Raw genomic sequence first — 20,533 nt, forward strand, 5'->3', positions numbered from 1 at the left:
ACATGAATTCCAAACTCCAACGCTTGCCATCTTTTCAATGGTCAAATAGTCCGGTCCGATCCCATTTAGACTTCGAGAGCAAATAATACCACCGATAAAATTGTGTGGCCGGAGTAACCTAGAAAATGAACCTAAGGGAACAAACAGGTTTTCCTGCAAATAATAATCTAAAATTGTGTAAAACGACCTCAAATATAAAAGAAGGAAAAAAAAAGAAGAAGCGGAAAAGACATTCCTTTGACGACACTTCGAGAAGCCGTTGGAAGAAGGCGCAGCGACAGCACAAAGCTCCGGTGAATCTCCACTGTCTAGCAGAGAGAGAGACGGAGAGATAGAGAGAGAGAGAGAGAGAGAGAGAGATGTCGGAGAAGGAAGCGAGGACGATCATGCTGCGGTGCCCGCCGCTGTCGAGGACGGTGGCGATCGCCGCGAGGGGCGACCAGCGGCTGGACCTGGGTTCCATCGCCCGGGCCTTCGGGCTCGACCCGGCGACGCTGAAGCTCAACGGCCACTTCGTGAGCCGAGGCGCCGACCTGGTGTCGCCTTCCGTCACCTGGAGGTCGCTCCTCTCCTACTTCTCGTCCAAGGGCTTGCCCACAGGCGCCGGCGCCGGCGGCGCCCTCGTCGTCGACGGGAAGCTCTTGAGGAGCGGGAGCAAGAGTGAGTGTCCCCGGCCCCCCGCGACTTCGCGAGTTTATTAGGCTCAGGAGGTTGAATGCACACGCGGACCGCCTCTTGACGTGCACCGACTAAAGCTTAGGTTTTGGCGTATCTGGGCGCGTCGTGCGTGCTTTGATTTCGAGTGTGATTTTAATTCGGTCGTCGATTGGGAATTTGCTTGCAGGAGGACATGATCCTGAAGGAGTGGTGAGCCGGAGTTGTGCCGGTGCGAGCGGGGACGAGGACGATGACCGCTCAGGCGAGAGCAGGAGGCAGAGCGAAGAGGTTCCCGTCTCAAAGTCTAATAAGCGGTCGAAGATCGGCGAGTCCGGTATTACTTCCTTTCAGAGAATCTAGATATGCTTATAATAAATCTTCTGAACTGATTATATTGATTGGTGTGTTGATGGATCTCAATTACATCCGGCGAGATCTTGGTTAGTCGAGTATCAACAATTCTAAGCATTGCTCTGTTTTAGCTCGGATTAGGATGTTCTTGTTTAATTCTCAATCCCCTAGTCATTTTGCACTGTCATGTAGCTACTTATCATACCAATTGGAAACAGATGTGTGCAATTGCATATTATGGTTTTGATGTGTTGCGAATGTGTTATAATCGAAGGGAACAAACATGTTGTGATTAGATATCCCTTAATGGAAACGGCATTAATTGAGAATGGCCCGTCTGAGGGAATTTCATCATTGTGCATGATTGGAAGACTATCTCTTGCTGCTTCATCGATGTTGTTTTGACAGACCGCACGTGCTGTGGCTTTTTGAGGATAGTCAATGGTTTGGGTTCTAAGAGGAAGTATCTGTCCGAGGAAGTGAGTCTGCTCAAGAGGTTGAAGATAAGTGACGCTTCTTCTGGTGAGTGGCAACAGCAAGCACCATCATTGAAAGTCCTTATGTTGCATGAAATTGTTCATGCTTCGCTTGGTTTCAACCTGAACCCAGTTGCTAATTTTCGTACTTAATCAATGATTAGGCTATGGAAAGTTTTTCCTGTCGAAACCAATGAACTAAATTAGTTTTCTTTCATTACAGATTTTGGAAGTTTTCCCTGCCGATACGTGGGTGAGAATTTGAAGAGACTGAGAGACGATGGTGTAAAAGGGTGAGATGAGATTTTATGCTCTTTTTTTTTTTCCCTTTATGTAAGTTTCTGTTTCTCCTTCCTTGTGGCCTGTGGAATATGGGATATTGTTTCATTGCTTGTGCAAATATCCTAATGCAAACGTTGTAAATGACAATAAACGGAAGTAGATGTAGATACTGCACATATGTAGAAGTACTGCTTTTGCATTTAAGGTCAAGCTGATGTTTGTAATCTAAGGTTTTGTGGGACTCTAATTCGTTAAGAATCTGCATCTTCAGCTCGGGCAGTTGTTTCTGAGTTCTTCAGGGGAGCAAGCCATTGTATAGCTGGACTTGCTCATAGAGTGATATCTCAGGTCCTGTATTGGGCCTCCTGTCATTTGGGCAGGCTTTGGTGTAAATTCCTGCCCATAGGCCAGACCAGCCGGCCGAATCATGTCTCTTAAATTTTTCAAAATCGGCTCGAAGTGATAACCACTCTTTTACATGGTCTAGTCTCATGTGGTTTTCCCATGTACTCTGTCAAATTGTCGGAATTGGACGATCCTCTGCGAGTCTAAAGTAGGGGGTCTAGCCAAGACCCCTCGATGGGCACTCTAGAATCCGGTTTGAGTGAAAACCTCGCTTGTCTGTCCATTGGTCATCTATATACTCCATCTTCAGTGCGTAAAATTCCTAGTAGACGGTTTTTTTTTTTTTTTTTGGGTGATTAAATTGAGGCCTTGTTAGCGATAGTCTATGAGCAACACATAGCTCTTGCTTTCTCCCTAACTTTGGTTGTTTTTAGAGCTGACGAGCTATGGATTGCTGATCGGTCTATTGGCACTTGGCCTGCATCTAAGAGCTACCTCTTGCCAAAACACTTGCAATCTCAACGAGCTACAAGAGCTCTCAATTTGGAGTTTTCTATAGTGAAGGAAGATGGCTAGTGTCTTTCCTCTTAAGTCTGGCAAAATCGCCTTAAAGAGAAACGTTGCTTTCAGTCAATTCAATATTCATGAAATTCAGAAGATAGACCCGCACAAGTCAATGCCAAGAACGAAGAGAACTGTTTCCTAGATCTAGTGCTTACTTGACTCCTAGCCCTTCCCTAGATAACTAACACTCTGGGCGGCGGCACGGGGTATCTGGACCAGTCCATGCAGTAGTTGTAGTTCATGAAATTCTTCCTCACATCCTCGAGCGGCTTGCTCCTCGTCCAAACTCTAGTGTTTCCACGAGTTCCACCAGTAGGCCGAGGAGTAGTAGTGGCGAGGGTCTTGGCTCTGGAACACGCAACCGGAGACGTCAAAGCCTCGGTAATGGGCTTGGAATGGTGCGTAGCTTCAGTCTATCTTGGTTCGGCCTTCGTTCGTCGCCCAGCTGTCCTTCGCCCAGCTGTCCTCGTTCCACAGGCTCGCCTCTATCTGCATGGGCTTTGTCGGGTAGGGCACTCCGATCCACTTGTTGTTCTTGAATGCTCTTATGGGGATGTCATCCGCGTAAAACCCGTTTCAAGATCATAAGCTAACAACTAGCATGAGTGCTCTCTAATGAGAAAGAGAGAGGGATTGAAAGAGGAGGCTTCCAAAGGATTTTGTAAGAGTGAAAATCAGCCGTTGGATTGAACCAGAGGAGAAACCTCTCTTCCCTGCTGCCGACACCATCTGTGAACACATTGGTTTGCAGCGTGATCAGTTTGCCTTCCCTGTTTCCCAGGAATTCGAAGTCCAATTCATCGTGCCTATCCCCGTGCGAAATCAGCTGCCCATATCTCGATATGTCAACTAGCAATCCAATTCGATTTTCATGGCCATTTTCCTAGAAAAATTCCTCAATTTTCATTTTATTTTTCTTGCATATACATCGTTTCATAGCTCGTATATATATAGAGAGAGTTGTAACAGAGCATTCGTTGCGTGTGCTGTTGTATTCAAACGCTGTTGTATTCAAACAAGTTGGCTCTAACCTTGAAAAGTCTCCTTTTTCAGATTTTATGTACTCGATATACATTCAAGCCATGGTTTTTTTATTTATATAGATGCCACACATTGCACTTGGTGATTCTGTAGTTGTACATATTTTTCGCAAGACGATTTAAGTAGATGTAAATGGGCAAGAGAGTAGGATTCATGTAAAAAGTGGAGACGACTCTGGTGGAATTCCTCTCCGGCAGCTTCATCTTCATATTGAAATATCCAGATTCGTAGCTCTTCAAAAGTCAAAATCAAAGAAGTACTATCAAAATATATGCTTTAAAATGCATTGCCAAAATGAATTTGCCAAGTCCAAAGACAAACCATTAGTGCTTTAGTATTACCTTTCCTTATAACCCTTCTAACAAAAAGGGTTTAAACAAGAATTTTTTTGGTGAATAGTGAGAGAAGCAAAGGAGATTTTAGGGTTAAATCATCCTTCAATTGCAATATGCAAGAGATCACGTTCGTGCACACCCCTATGGCGAGTCACTAGAAGACGTGCATATTTTACCATTGCCATGCAAAAACATTGGAGAGCAATCACCGTCGATTTCAATCCATTATAGAAGAAAAGATCACTACACGCGAGAGGAGCATCAGGAGTGAATAAAATAACCAGAGGTAGCATCCATTGAGAGCTGAATCTCTTGGCCGCTGTCCAGAAGCGTGACATGATCGTAACCTCATGTTATTTGGTAGTTTTCATCGAAGCTCGCGTTACTCGCATGAACCCCTCCGCTGATGAAAAGGAGTAGGAGAAGGAGGAGAAAGGCGGCAAACTTCAAGAGCGCCATCACCACGTCGATCCGATCAGATTCGTACATCTTGCATCTGTTCGTATCCTGTCGTGTTCAGTGCAGAGTATATATAAATTTATAAAAGAGAAAAAGTTAGTCGAAACATTATCGATGTCACATGAACATAAATAGGCAAAAAAATGCGAAGGGAACCCATCATCTTCTTCATCGATTTACTTAACTCTCCCACACGCTATCGACTCCTCCATGCTTTGTATTTTCCCCCATGTACCTAGACCTTGTCATTAGTGTTCTATCTTTTCTAATCAAGATGCTAATTTATTGTGCATTCACGTGATTTTCTCTCCATCTATAAGCAGGCAAATCTATTCGTAATACCCATCAAAGAGTATTAAAAATAAGTTATTTGTAATTAGAGTTGAGATAACATGCAGGTGGCCCCGTTTCTAATTACTGCTTATTTTTCATCAGGGCTTGGTTCCCAACTTTTATTTTTTATACAACACATGTACCCTCCATTCCTAATCCAAGCTAACTATAATTTACAACTATATATATTTGAAGGCGTTTTGCTAAAAATGAGAAAAACATGCTCCTAATTTTGCTGCTTAAAAAGGTTTTAGATGAACCCCCCTTGGTCAGTAGAAACAAGAAAAGGTTGGGGCATGGCCACGGTGGAGTAGACATCACACAGCCTCAAAAGTAGTTCTGTCCTATGAAAAAAGCTATCTGACGTCAAGTTTGTTGCATAGAACCATCATCTGCATAACTAGAATTCATTACACAGATATGACAAAATGCAATTGACTTTGCCCAATTTGAATTTGAAGATTCCCGTGCCGCGATTTGATTCAACTCTCTACAAATTCATTAGATGCATGCATTGTTATACACGTGATTCATTATTCGAAAGGTACATTAATATCCATACATGCGACACAGTCGTTTATTATTATAGCCTTTTTAGATCGATATCTTGACATGACATTATCTTTACCTAGAAAATCCGTGTTCAACGTATTACAATCTCAACCTCTGGCCAAAGAAAACGACATTCCTGACTATGAAGCGAATGCCTGCTGTAAACATGCCTGGAATTAGGCATGTGGAGGGACAGGAATGAAGTGTATCTGCAAATTCTGCCTGGGAATTCAGAAGGGTCAGTACCATTTTTCCTTATGCTTCTCTCAATTTTTTCGTGGGTGGGGGTTGTATGCAGTTTCGAAAGACAAGGATAAGTCGTTGCATACATGCAGCTTTGATCTTTTGTAGCTTATTGAACTGTCAGACAATGAAAACAGCTCTATTGATGACGTTTCATTTGTTGCGGATGTTGCATCGATTCCCACTTGGAAGCGCTGCGGAAACGGTAGGTCGCTGCGGAAGCGGTAGGTCGCTGCGATCCATGCACGGCGGTTCACTGCCATCACAGTCTTGGAGACTTGATCCGAGCGATTGTCTGACATGATTCATCGTCGATTCGATCGGATGAAAGACGCAAGCTTTTGTTGAACATGCGTACGTTCGACGTAAGATAAAAGCTAATGGAAAAACACAGACTTCCATAGAAAGCCCATGCGTTTTACTTTTGTTCCTTTGTCTAATTCTTATGATGCATGCACTTTTGACTTTTCTATAGTCAGGAATACCCGAAACTTCCACGACATTTAAAACTTCGCAAGCAGATTGCGAATGTTTTGAATTTCGCCGGAAAAGTTAAGATATATGTTTTGCTTTTAAACAAAAAAGCTCTTATGAAAAACTTTTATGCGTGGTTTTTTTTATCATCATAATGGCTAATATATTTCGGCAGTAAACAAAAGTAAAATCTTTAAAATAGTAAGAGCGAAAGAAGATAAAGGTAACTAAGAACTAAAAATCATTTCAGACAGAGACTTGGACTATTTTTACTTTGGAAAAACTTCATAATAAAAGAAATTGCTTCTCGAAAAATCAACTTCTAGAAAGATATTTTCCCCTTTCATAATAAGTAATTCATTTTCTCAACATTAAATATGCATATATTCTTGGTCATAATTTATTCGATAACTGATCATTTTCAGCAAATCAAAACTAAGCTCGTGAAAAACATACTCCTAATCCTAAGGTTTTTTCAATCATGATGACAGGCTAACGGCTAATATTTATATACATGGGTGTGTACGCAGGTGTGTGTCAAGTTGGGTATTAAACGAAATTCGAAAATTCAAAAAAAGTCAAGAGCTCAGCAAGATAGAGGTCAATTAAAGACGAGAAGGCATTTCAGGCACGCCATAGTGCAGGGGTGGAGCTCCGGGCCGGGCTTTAGAAATAGCTACCAGGCCCAATTCAATTTGTGGCCCAGACTTTCTCTTTCTTTAATAGTCCATTAAAATGATTTTAACGAGTCCACATCGTGCCCCACATTTTATTTTATGCTTCGTGGCACGCGCTTTGATTCTTCCGTCGAGTTCAAAGTGATGTTGATGGTAGATTTACATATAATTTTTTTCTTTATTTTCTGAAATTTGAAATTCTTTTCTTGGAATTTTGGTGGAAACTTTCTGCTTTTACTCAAGTGTAAAGAAACACACGTATATTACTCAAAAGGTGATGTTGGTGTCACTTATTTGGGCTTTTCGAAATTACACGTGTATACTGATAATTAATAAGGAAAAAAAAATCAAAACGACATTGTCCAATGCTCACTTCCTTCACTTCAATAGATAACCACCCATTTTCTTCTAAACATTGGTAGATAACCTCCGGGTCGGAGGGGCTCGGTTTGATTCGGCTCTACCACGAGAAGAGCTGCCCAATTAGGCTCGCCCGACTCAAATATGTTTTTGAAGTTCCAATCACACCGAGCCGATTTAACAACGGACCAAATCGGCCGATTGCGGATTTGCAATAGCTCATGATTTCGAGGTCGCTCGTGTTTTTAGTTTCAAGTCTTTTTCTTTTTTCGTCTGTATTTTTCCGTAACTAAAACTTGACTTCTAATCTTTTCAAGAACTTCGAATTTTTATAAAAGTATACCTTGACATTTAATTTATTATAATCTCTCATGTTGTTTTCCTAAATTTAAGATTGACATTTTAAATGGAGAAGCTTAAAATTAAGCGCTTATTTCAAATTGTCGAAATTATAGATTTTTTGCCTAACAAAAAAAATAAAGGAATCTAAGAAATGTTCCCTATACCGGTCAGTTTAGGATTGAGATTGAATAATAATGGAATGAAATACAAAAAAGTAAATAAAATGTGTTCACCTCATTATTCGGATGCATTTGGGAGAGCATTTGAGAAAAGCAGTTTATGTAAATACAATTGACTTTAGACTTGTGAATTCTTCCGAAATGCAAATAGTGCTCGGAGAACACTTTTTGCGAAACTTCCATAACCAGTTCACGCCTCTTAAATATTTCAAAATCGGCTTGAAGCTGATAACGACACTTTTACATGATCTAGCCCTGCTTATCAAGTCGTTTTCCTGTGTAAATTGAGCAAGATGACCGGTACGAGGTTACTGTCATTCCTGGAAGTCTGGCGATATAACCATGGGAGAAACATTTCTCTTGATCGATTCAGTATTCGAGAAATTCGAAAGATCGACCCTCACAATTCAATGGTGGAAACGAAGAACAGTTTCCTAGGTTTATTATTTGCCTAACCCTTCCCTAAAGAACTGTTAAGGACACTCGGGCGGTGGCACGGGGTATCTGGACCTGTCTGTGCAGTAGTCGTAATTCATGAAATTCTTCCTCACATTCTCGAGCTGCCTATCTTGCTCCTCGTCCAAACTCCAGTGACTCCACGAGTTCCACCAGTAGGCCGAGGAGTAGCAGTGGCGGGGGTCTTGGCTTTGGAACTCGCAGCCGGAGATGTTGAAGCCTCGGTATTGGGCCTGGAACGGCGCGTAACTCCAATCTATTCATCGCCCAACTATCCCTGTCCCACAAGCTCGCCTCGGCCTGCATGGGCTGCGTCGGGTAGGGCACTCCGATCCGCTTGTTGTTCTTGAACACTCTTATGGGGATGTCATCCACGTAAAACCTGTTTCAAGATCAGGAGCTAAGTGTAGCAATAGCAAGAGCGTTTTACAATGAGAGAGACAGAGAGGTGTTTCCTTACATGATCTGATGATGATTCCAGAGGATCTTATAAGAGTGAAAATCAGCTGTCGGATCAAACTAGAGTAGGAACCTCTGCTCTCTATTGCCAACTCCATCTGCAAACACATTGGTCTGCAGCGTGATCGGTTTGCATTCCCTGTTGCCCAGGAATTCGAAGTCCAACTCGTCATGCCTAACCCGTGCGAAATCAGCTGCCCATATCTCAATATGTCAACTAGCAATCCAATTTGATTTTCATGGCCATTTTCCTAAAAAACCTCCCAAATTTTGGTTTCATTTTTCTCGCACGCACATCCTTTTTGCAGTTCATATATATTTATATAGAGAGAGAGAAAGAGAGAGAGAGAGAGAGTTGTGTTGTAACGGCACATTTGTTGCGTATGCTGTTGTATTCGAACAAGTTGGCTCTGATCTTGAAAAGTCTCTTTTTCGGATAATATATATGCGACATACATTCAAGCCATGTTTTGTAATTTATATAGATGTCACACGTTGCAACTATTAATTCTGTTGTTGTACGTATTTTTCGCAAGACAATTGAAGTAATTTACGTAAAAAGTGGTGACCACTCCGGTGGAATTCCTCCCCGGCAGCTTCATCTCCATGTTGAAAAATCCAGATCCGTAGCTCTTCTTCGACGCGAACCCCGATCCTACACAAAAAACGCACACATTATTCAAAAGTCAAAATCGAACAAGTAGTATCAAAATGTATGCTGCAAAATGAATCGCCAAGTTCAAAGACAAATCATCATTCGTGTTTTAGTATCACCTTTCCTTGTTAACCTTTTTTCTTCGAAGGTTTAAAAAAGGGTTTAGACAAGAATTTTGTTGGTAAGTAGTGAAAGATGCAAAAGGAGATTTTAGGGTTAAATCGTTCTTCAATTGCAATATGCAAGAGATCATGGTCATGCATCACCCCGGTATAGAGTCACTATAAGACAGGCATATTACCATTTTATGCAAAAACATTGGAGGGCAAACCACAGTCGATTTCAATTCATTATAGAAGGAAGATCACTACCTGCGAGAGGAGCATCAGGAGTAGTTATAATTAACCAGAAGAAGCATCCATTGAGAGCTGAATCTCTTGGCCGCCATCCAAAGGCGTGATGTGATCGTAACCCCATGTTATTCGGTAGTTCTCATCGAAGCTTGCGCTGCTCGCATGAACCGCTTCGCCGATGAAAAGAAGGAAGAGGTGGAGGAGAAAGCCGGCAAACTTCAAGAGCGCCATCACCGTGTCGATCCGATCGGATTTGCACGTCTTTTATCTATTCATGTTTTGTCGTGTTCAGTGCAAAGCGAGCTTTATCGGACGTATATATATAAGAGAAAAAGTCATCCGAACATCCTCGATGTCCCATGAACATAAATAGGCAAAAAAAGTGTGAAGTGAACCCCTCATCTTCTTCGTCTATTTGCTTACCTCTCCCTCACGCTATCGACTCCTCCATGCTTTGTATTCTCCCCCATGTATCGAGACCATGTCATTAGTGTTCTATCTTTTCTAATTAAGATACTAATTTATTGTCCATTCACGTGATTTTCTCTCCATGTATAATTAGGGCAAATCTATTCGCGATGCCTACTAAAGAGTATTAAAAGGAAATTATTTCTAATTAGATTTGAGATAACATATAGGTGGCTGTTTCTAATTACCTCTTACTTTTCATCAGGGCTTGGTTTCCAACTTATATATATATATTGGGTAATTTGCTAAAAATGAGAAAAACATGCTCCAAATTTTGCTGATTTAAAGGGCTTAATATATTCAAATTTCTAACATTCCTTTAATCGATTAGGCTTTTCTTGTAATTTATCTCGATCCGGATTTCGTTCATAGGCTCAAGCTCGAAATATATTTCAAGAGATTTAAAGAAAAACTTAAGCCAATCTTTCCCTGCCAAAAAGTAAACCAAACTTTGAATATGAACCAAAGAATTGTTTCAAGCACAACTCCTAACTTCGAATCCTAGTGGACGTAGGATCAATTTGAAACAATTTATAAGAACGACTCTTTGCGCATCCCATATTCTTCGCACGAAGTTCTGCTGTGGACTTAAACGAGACTCTGGAGCAAAGAAGGCGGTCGATTCCTCATCATCTTCCTCTGATCTTAGGTAACTGAGATCCACGTCTCTCTCTCTGTGATGATCTGTTAGTGTGTGGACATTAAAACTTATAAATCCATCATGTTTTAGGCTCTGTTTTAAGAATTTCTTCCGATAAGTGATTACTAAGGTAGAGAAGAGGGAGAACATATTAATTCAGATTCGTGCTTCGCAGGGTCGAATCATGGACAAGTTGCCGACGGACGTTCTCGTGTCCATACTGTATCTTTTGCCGATGAAAGAAGCGGCCAGAACTAGTGTTCTCTCGCGCGCATGGCGAGACCTGCGGAAGCATGTGTCGTCTCTGGATTTCGACATCTCGCCAACCCTTAGTGTTCAAAGTGCGCCGATGAACCTCGGCATTTTAGAAGTCGAGTATGTCAATTGGGTCAAAAGAGCCATAGTAAAGGTAAAAAAATTTAAGAAACAAGAAAACTATGTCATCACTTCAGACCATGCCTCTCCAATACTCGAGACTGATCCTCGAGTACTCTCGCGATGGAGAGAGCGCAAGAATTTCTCCAATTCTTGCTAGTCTGATTTACTGAGACCGGCAATGAAGACCTCAATCAGCATCCTAAGCATATCTAGATAATTGGCTGGGGCCGGCAACGCTGACCGCAAAATCATCTCTGCTTGTTGAATAAGCAGATCCTCCAAACACGTTTCCTGTAAAATTGGACTCGTTAGAGTCAAGATAAGCAAAACTGCATTCTCAGGCATCAAGGTAAGAGCAGTCTCCCACTTCCCTAGTGCTTCCCGGTATTTTCCCTCCTTCAAAAGTGAATGAGCCATAAGAATGAAACCCGATAATCATACACGAGCAAACTACATTGTGATCTTCCCCATCCACTCAAATCTAGAAAGTCTCTTTTTCTACAGGACCACCCACGCTCACTTCACTCCGTGACAAAACGAATTTGGCCAGCATTAATATGTTCTTATTGTCTTTCTCACAACATGTTTTCTAGTTTCTTTAAAGTATCTTACTGGCAAATGCTTCTAATCACTGAAGTTTTTCGTGTTCTGTATAGTAGGACGTTGATTTTGATTCCTCGGGGACGGGAGATTTCTTCCATGAGCTCTGTGCTTCTCTAATGCAAAACTTGCCCTTGTGGCAAAGATTCTTGTATTCATTAACACTCTTCAACTCATTAACACTCTTTAACTCTAAAACTGTCCATCTTATGTTGCCCCTATGACATTAACCGAGTCACTTGTGATCTTCCCCATCCACTCAAATCTAGAAAGTCTCTTTTTCTATAGGACCACCAACGCTCACTTCACTCCGTGACAAAACGAATTTGGCCAACATTAATATGTTCTTATTGTCTTCCTCACAACATGTTTTCTAGTTTCTTTAAAGTATCTGACTGGCAAATGCTTCTAATCACTAAAGTTTTTCGTGTTTTGTATAGTAGGACGTTGATTTTGATTCCTCGGGAGATTTCTTCCATGAGCTTTGTGCTTCTCTAATGCAAAACTTGCCATTGTGGCAAAGATTCATGTATTCATTAACACTCTTTTAACTCTAAAACTGTCCATCTTCCGTTGCCCCTATGACATTAACCGAGTCACTTGTGATCTTCCCCATCCACTCAAATCACTCCGTGACAAAACAAATTTGGCCATCATTAATATGTTCTTATTGTCTTCCTCACAACATGTTTTCTAGTTTCTTTAAAGTATTTGATTCCTGGGAGATTTCTTCCATGAGCAAATGCTTCTAATCATTCAAGTTTTTTAACGTGTTTGGTATAGTAGGATGTTGATTTTGATTCCTCAAGGAGATTTCTTCCATGAGCTTACTATGTTTTTATTGTCTTCTCTAATGCAAAACTTGCCCTTGTGGCAAAGATTCTTGTATTCATTAACACTCTTTAACTCTAAAACTGTCCATCTTTTGTTGCCCATATGACATTAACCGAGCCACTTGTGATCTTCCCCATCCACACTCAAATCTAGAAAGTCTCTTTTCAACAGGACCACCCACGCTCACTTCACTCCGTGACAAAATGAATTTGGCCAGCATTAATATGTTCTTATTGTCTTCCTCACAACATGTTTTCTAGCTTCTTTAAAGTATCTGACTGGCAAATGCTTCTAATCACTGAAGTTTTTCGTGTTCTGTATAGTAGGACGTTGGTTTTGATTCCTCGGGAGATTTCTTCCATGAGCTATGTGCTTCTCTAATGCAAAATTTACCCTTGTGGCAAAGATTCTTGTATTCATTAACACTCTTTAACTCTAAAACTGTCCATCTTGATTTTGAAAGTCTCTTTTCTACGGGAGACCACACTTTCTTCCATGACAAAATGAATTTGGCCAGCATTGCCCCTATGACATTAACCGAGCCACTTGTGATCTTCCCCATCCACTCAAATCTAGAAAGTCTCTTTTTCTACAGGACCACCCACGCTCACTTCACTCCGTGACAAAATGAATTTGGCCAGCATTAATATGTTCTTATTGTCTTCCTCACAACATGTTTTCTAGTTTCTTTAAAGTATCTTACTGGCAAATGCTTCTAATCACTGAAGTTTTTCGTGTTCTATATAGTAGGACGTTGATTTTGATTCCTCGGGGAGATTTCTTCCATGAGCTCTGTGCTTCTCTAATACAAAACTTGCCCTTGTGGCAAAGATTCTTGTATTCATTAACACTCTTTAACTCTAAAACTGACCATCTTCTGTTGCCCCTATGATATTATGAGTGCATTTATAAACATATTATGCCACTTCCCTAGTGAACCCCTTATCCAAGACTTAAACAATTGAAGTTTTCTGAATAAATACCCGGGATGACACCGACTGTGTTGGCACCGGGTCTTCTGCGTGCTCTTGGGCGACCCCGCCGTCCTCCACATCTTTGTCCCACTCCTTCGTGGGCGATGGATCGAGGGTGAAGTCCACCCTCGTCTCTGCCAGTCACTCACATCAGCATCAAATTCCAAAAGTGTTACAGAGAGAAAGATAAAACCTACCCCAATCCTCAGGCTCCATTGCGTTCTTGGTTCTACAATCCTCTGCGTTGTTGGTTCTACTGATTACAATGGAGTTGCATTCTTGTTTCTGCTGGGGTTGGCGTAGTTGAATCGCTTCAAGATGCAAACTACCGGGATAAGGGATCTTTATTAGAAACACCATTAGCTTAAACAAATTTGCAACTAATTCTGGGTGGTATTCCAATTTACCGCCATACCATACATCTTGAGCTCATGAAACTAGTAAATTTCTTTTTTTGAAAAAAACTCAAATTAAAAATAAATAAATAATATATATATTACCCAAAAAAAAATACATAAATAAATAAAGCCATAAAAAAGGACTAGGATTTGCAATGTCAATGGTGACGTTGCGGCTCTGTCTTCGTCGGCGAGGTGAGTCTTGCAGAGGTTAGGGCTGTGTGCCCCCACCCTGTCTTCGCCAACAAGGGCTGTGGACTCTCAAGTCCTAGGTTGCCTCATTATTCTGAATAAGCTACCCGTCATTTCGCTTAGATCATGACAAGGGCAAACTCAGCGAGCAACTAATGAAAAGTTCAGCAATGAACTGCATAGCATCAGATGGCAAGAGAGTCCATAAGAACTTGCTGCTACACATGACGGATAAAGTTGTTGAACCTTGCAGAAACGGGGTACAAATATAATTCACGAAATATAACTTTCACTATTATAATAATTTCTCACACCACATACAATACTCGGACAACTCTACACAATTTCTCTCGCACTCATGTGCATACATAGCACACTCTACTCAACACACTCTCAAGACCCCTACATACACCCACACACCTTCTTGGACTTCTTACTCACACACTCTTAGTTGGACACTCAAATGAGGAGCAAGTTGCTCCTATTTATAGGATGGAAAGTTGGTGACTTTCCTAGCTTTCTACACTATTCTAGAAGCATTATTATTATTTTATTATAGCCTCACAACTAGATTTCTTTGGAGAAGTCTAGAAGTGGTGCAACTTTTCTTGATGGATTTTGCTAGAACATTCTGGACAAGGGAGAGATCTAGAGAAATCCAGAGAGAGAGAGAGAGAAATCTGGAGGAGAGAGATATGGAGAACTCTAGGGAGAGAGATCTAGAGAACTCCAGGAGAGAGAGAGGGGGTGATCTTCAACAAAAGTAATCTCATAAAGCTCGAAATATCCAAAAATCAATAATAACACTCGATATCTGCATCCGATAAAAGACACATGGAATCCAATTTTTTTGGGTACTCAAGTAATTAGCCGCATCTTTACATAGGACCACCGACTTCGCTAAAACAACAAATTCCCTAGTCTCCAACATTGCAAAATAGAGTGTGCAAAGGAAATCTCCTAGGTGGAGAAGAACTTAAAGTACACAACAGCTCGTCGTCAAATCCAGGATAATATTCTAATCGTCCAGGAAGTGCTTCACTAGCTAAGAACCAAAAAGCGAAGACGGGATTTTAAGGCAATTATGAAAATGAACATGAAGAAAGCATACGATTGAGTGGAATGGGATTTTTTTAAAGCTTATCTCCTAAAAATTGGATTTCATCCCATTTGGGTGAACTGGGTGATGGAATGTGTCACAACCGTCTCTTTCAGTATCAAATTTAATGAGGAACTTTTAAGCTATTTCCAACCGACACGCGGACTCAAACAGGGTGATCATCTTTCTCCTTATTTACTTATTCTATGGCGAATGTCTTGTCCAATCTTATACATCAGGCACTTAATATGGAGCATCTTAAAGGCATCAAGTTAAACAGGTTTTTCCCTACACTTTCTCACTTATTTTTTGCGGATGATGCTATATTTTTCTTAGATGCCAAGCTGATGGAATGTCAAAATTTATCCAATATTATCAATCAATATTGTCTGGCCACTGGACAAGAAGTAAATAGGAACAAATCTGAATATTTTTTAGCGAGATTGCCCCATGATCCTACAGAAAATTTGGCCAATGAATTCAGAATGCCTTTGATGCTTAGAACAGGCAAATACTTAGGCATACCCTCAGATTGGGGGAGATCAAAAAGAGAGATGTTTGCTTGGATAATGGGCAAAGTTGATTCTAAATTAAATGGTTGGAAAGAAAAGCTTATCTCCAAGGGCTGTAAGGAAATTCTGATCAAGGCTGTTGTCCAAGCAATCCCTCAGTATGCTATGGCTATATTTAAAATCCCTACTTCTATTTGTAAATCTGTTGAAAAGAAAATTGCACGCTTCTGGTGGCAAAATAATAGTACTAAATCTGGCATTCATTGGACGCACTGGGAGGAGCTTAAAAAGAGTAAAACCAAAGGTGGTCTTGGTTTTAGGGACCTTATGGATTTTAATAAAGCCTTACTTGGAAAGCAGGCATGGCGTTTAATTTAGGGACCTTCATCCCTGGGAGTAGGCTATTTAAAGGTCTCTATTTTCCATCATGTGACTTTGCACAAGCTGAGAAAGGCAGTCGACCGTCCTAGGGTTGGCAAAGCCTGTTAGCAGGACGAGATGTTATTCTACCCAACCTACGATGGGTAGTAGGGGATGGCCGCACAATCAGACCAAGAACTGATCCTTGGTTATCAAGAGGAATATTAGGTGGTCCAACTCAATGAGATGAACCCCCGCTATTAGCATATTATATTGATTTCAGCCACAACACATGGAATGCTCCTCTATTGCGAAGATTTTTTGATGATTCCACTATGGCTGAAATTCTTACCATACAGGTCAAACCTAATTACCTCTCGGATCAACTTATCTGGTCTGCATCTACTGATGGAAAATACACTGTCAAAAAGGGATACCAATCAATCAGACAGATAGGCCTTTGTGGCGTTACTCTCAACATAGCAACTGATTCGACTCAAGCTCGGGAGATGCTATGGAAACATATATGGAAGCTGCAGATCCCCCCAAAAATAAGACTATTATGTGGTCCCTTAGCCATGATGCTCTACCGACCAAGGCTAACCTTTTCCATCGCCACATTATCCTAGACCTTATATGCCCTCTATGTTCTACAGACGCAGCAGAAACAACAGCACATACATTTCTATATTGCCACTGGACAACAGCTATTTGGGCTTATCCTCTAATTAATATTCAGATTCCTACACCACACATACAACATATTGGAGATTGGTTGGGAAATATGCTATCATAGAACCAGAACTCACCAGCTTTAGACGTGGTTGCTGCACTCTTGTGGAATATTGGAAAGCCAGAAACAATTTTATCTTCTGGCATCAATGTCCAGATCCATTTAGGGTTGTTGATCTGTCTATAGCTACTGTTCGGTCGGTACAATTGTCCTCCATAGCAGGCTGTATCACGAAAAAAACCCGCCTCAACCCAGAAGAGCTCTGGCGACCCCCTGACCCCGGATTCCTGAAAGTGAACATCAACGGAGCGTTTCAACCGGGTGGTACTGAAGGACTATGGCCTGCATCTGTCGTGATCACAATGGGAAGTTTATCGATGGGCTTACCAGAAGTTTTGTAGCTTCGTCTGCTTTGCAAGCCGAATATCAAGCGCTCACGATCACCCTCCGCTACCTGTTGGAGAAGAACAGGGCCTCTAATCTGCTTGTGATCGAATCAGATTCAAAAATCCGCCTCAACCGAAGAGCTTCGGTGACCCCCGACCCCACGACCCCAGATTCGGTGACAGGATTAACTGATTCGCCATGGGAGGTTAGAGCTTTGTGCTGAAGCTGTGGCTCTTCTTTGCGACTTCTCCAATTTGCGAATTAGGTTTTGTAGAAGAGGGGAAAATTTTGGGGCAGATTGGGCTGCCAAGGCTCATAAAACCGGTTCTCTTCCCTCTAGCTGGGCCTCCTCGCCTCCTTCTGCTTCTTTAGATATCCTTTATGCGAATGCTTTGGCTACTAATTGTAATAATAACTCTTTCTGAATGATATTAGTTTTTCCAACCAAAAAAAAAAAAAAAGTACACAACAGCAAATGCACCAAAAAGGAAAAACAGTTATCTTTTTTTTTTTTTTTTTTTTTTCTGGATAGCACGTTTCAGCAGCATTCGTAAATTAAACGCACAAATAGTGTTAGCCCTAAAAATACTCTAAGAAGGGCCTGGAGTTTCAGACTAAAAAAGTCTAGGGTACAAAAAGAAAGAAAAGAAAAACATTATTCTACAAATCAGTGACAGGAAAATTGTTCCAACTTCCATGTTATACAATTGACTAGAGTGTAACCTTTAATTTTTCGTTTCATCAAGCCAGAGATTTCGGTGAAACATGCCTACTCGACGTTTCCATGTTACAATCAGACAAATCTGGGACAAAGTACAGTTCTACAGCTTCTCCGTCAACCTGATCATGAAAGAGTTCACTGCACTTGAATCCAAAACTATCCACGAAGATTCAAAGAGCTCATGAAAGAATTCAGCTCCAATTTCCCCAGCTGCGTTTCTGAATGCAATACCGAAAGCATTACCCTGCACCGCCCCGAGCCGAGGCTTCCCGCAAACCCCAACAATTAAAACCTTATTAGGCTCCTGTGATAAGCAAGCATAAAGTAGAGGCTTCATTCTTGCTCCCTTTTCTTTTAGTGCATCCATCAGGAAGTAACAGAACTTAGTCAAAGCCTGTGGATACCCTAACAACTTTGTGTCAACTGAATCTTCAAGCTTCACCCATCTAAATTTCCTGCCACTTCTTATTGAGCCACTCTGAGAAGAAAGCACAGAGCATAAACAACACATTGACATGAATTCTAAACTCCAACGCTTGCCGTCTTTTCAATAGTCAAATAGTCCGGTCCAATCCCATTTAGAGATCGAGAGCAAATAATACTGCCGATCTAAAATTGCGGAGAAAGTAGAAACGACCTCAAAATAATACGCTGAATCTCCACTGTCTAGCAGAGAGAAAGAGAGAGAGAGAGAGAGAGAGATGTCGGAGAAGGAAGCGAGGACGATCGTGCTGCGTTGCCCGCCGCTGTCGAGGACGGTGGCGATCGCCGCGAGGGACGACCTGCGGCTGGACCTGGTACCATCGCCCGGGCCTTCGGGCTCGACCCGGCGACGCTGAAGCTCAACGGCCACTTCGTGAGCCGAGGCGCCGACCTGGTGTCGCCTTCCGTCACCTGGAGGTCTCTCCTCTCCTACTTCTCGTCCAAGGGCTTGCCCACCGGCGCCCTCGTCGTCGACGGGAAGCTCTTGAGGAGCGGAAGCAAGAGTGAGTGTTCCCCCCCGACTTCGCGAGTTTATTAGGCTCAAGAAGGTTTCCAGCTGATTCGCTTCCCATTTCGGTGGTCGAACGCACACGCGAACCGCCTGTTCACGTGCTCGGACTAAAGGCTTGGATTTTAGCGTACTTGGGCGCGTCATGTGTGCGTTGATATCGAGTGTATTTCTCATTCGGTTGTCAATTGGGAATTTGCTTGTAGGAGGATATGATCCTGAAGGAATGGTGAGTCGGAGTTGCGCCGGTGCAAGCGGGGAAGAGGATGTGGATTGCTCAGGCCAGAGCAGGAGGCAGAGCGAAGAGGTTCCCGTCTCGAAGTCTGATAAGCGATCGAAGATCGGTGATTCCGGTATTACTTCCTTTTGGAGAATCTAGATATGCTTATAACAAATCTTCTGAATTGATTATACTGATTGGTGTGATATGGATCTCAATTACATCGGGCACGATCTTGGTTAGTCGAGTATTAACAATTCTAAGCATTGCTCTGTTTTAGACAGGATTGGGGTGTTCTTGTTTAATTCTCAATCCCTAGTCGTTTTGCACTGTCATGTAGCTACTTATCATACCAATTGGAAACAGATATGCGCAGTTGCATATTATGGTTTTGATGTGTTGCGAATGTGTTATAATCGAAAGGAATGAACACGTTGTGATTAGATATCCCTTAATGGAAACGGCATTAATTGAGAATGGCCCGTCTGAGGGAATTTCATCGTTGTGCATATTTGGAAGACTATCTCTTGCTGCTTCATCAATGCTGTTTTGACAGACCGCACGTGCCGTGGCTTTTCGAGGATAGTCAATGGTTTGGGTTCTAAGAGGAAGTATCTGTCCGAGGAAGTGAGCCTGCTCAAGAGGTTGAAGATAAATGATGCTTCTTCTGGTGAGTGGCAACAACAGCAAGCACCATCATTGAAAGTCCTTCTGTTGTATGAAATCGTTCATGCTTCGCTTGGTTTCAACCTGAACCCAGTTGCTAATTTTCGTACTTAATCAATGATTAGGCTATGGAAAGTTTTTCATGTTGAAACAAATGAACTAAATTAATATTCTTTCATTACAGATTTTGGAAGTTTTGCCTGCTGATACAAGGGTGAGAATTTGAAGAGACTGAGAGACGATGGTGGCCGAGGGATAACGTATGCATCCTGTAAAAGGGTGAGATGAGATTTTATGTTCTTTTTTTCCCTTTATGTAAGTTTCTGTTTCTCCTTCCTCGTGGCCTGTGGAATATGGGATATTGTTTCATTGCTTGTGCAAATATCCTAATGCAAACATTGTAAATGACGATAAACGGAAGTAGACATAGATACTGCACATATGTAGAAGTACTGCTTTTGCATTTAAGGTCAAGCTGATGTTTGTAATCTAAGGTTTTGTGGGACTCTAATTCTTTAAGAATCTGCATCTTCAGCTCGGCAGTTGTTTCCCGAGTTCTTCAGGGGAGCAAGCCATTGTGTAGCTGGACTTGCTCATAGAGTGATGTCTCAGGTCCTGTATTGGGCCTCCTGTCATTTGGGCAGGCTTTGGCGTAAATTCCTGCCCATAGGCCAGACCAACCGGCCGAGTCGTCTCTTAAATTTTTCAAAATCGGCTCGAAGCTGATAACCACTCTTTTACACGGTCTAGCCCCCTGCTTATCATGT

At 41.7% G+C, this 20,533-nt stretch overlaps 1 protein-coding gene and 1 pseudogene across 4 annotated transcripts; one reads left to right on the plus strand and one right to left on the minus strand.

The window, feature by feature from the left end:
* Positions 1-226: 226 nt before the first annotated feature.
* Positions 227-20,256, plus strand: LOC104456530. 4 transcript variants are annotated; one of them, XM_039300670.1, is made up of 4 exons: positions 227-660; positions 845-991; positions 19,657-19,770; positions 19,951-20,256. In XM_039300670.1, exons 1-4 carry the CDS (start codon positions 360-362, stop codon positions 19,971-19,973), a joined length of 585 nt encoding a protein of 194 aa, XP_039156604.1. In that variant the 5' UTR covers positions 227-359; the 3' UTR covers positions 19,974-20,256. The 4 variants fall into 4 exon arrangements, with proteins under 4 accessions (XP_039156604.1, XP_039156605.1, XP_010069638.2 ...); XM_010071336.3 differs by lacking the exons at positions 19,657-19,770; positions 19,951-20,256 and adding exons at positions 1,447-1,530; positions 1,708-2,021 and having other exon boundaries at positions 228-660; XM_010071335.3 differs by lacking the exons at positions 19,657-19,770; positions 19,951-20,256 and adding exons at positions 1,417-1,530; positions 1,708-2,021 and having other exon boundaries at positions 231-660.
* Positions 8,144-9,824, minus strand: LOC104456531 (annotated as a pseudogene).
* Positions 20,257-20,533: the final 277 nt, after the last annotated feature.

This window comes from Eucalyptus grandis, chromosome 8 (genome assembly GCF_016545825.1).
Source record: "Eucalyptus grandis isolate ANBG69807.140 chromosome 8, ASM1654582v1, whole genome shotgun sequence".
NCBI classification, from domain to species: domain Eukaryota; kingdom Viridiplantae; phylum Streptophyta; class Magnoliopsida; order Myrtales; family Myrtaceae; genus Eucalyptus; species Eucalyptus grandis.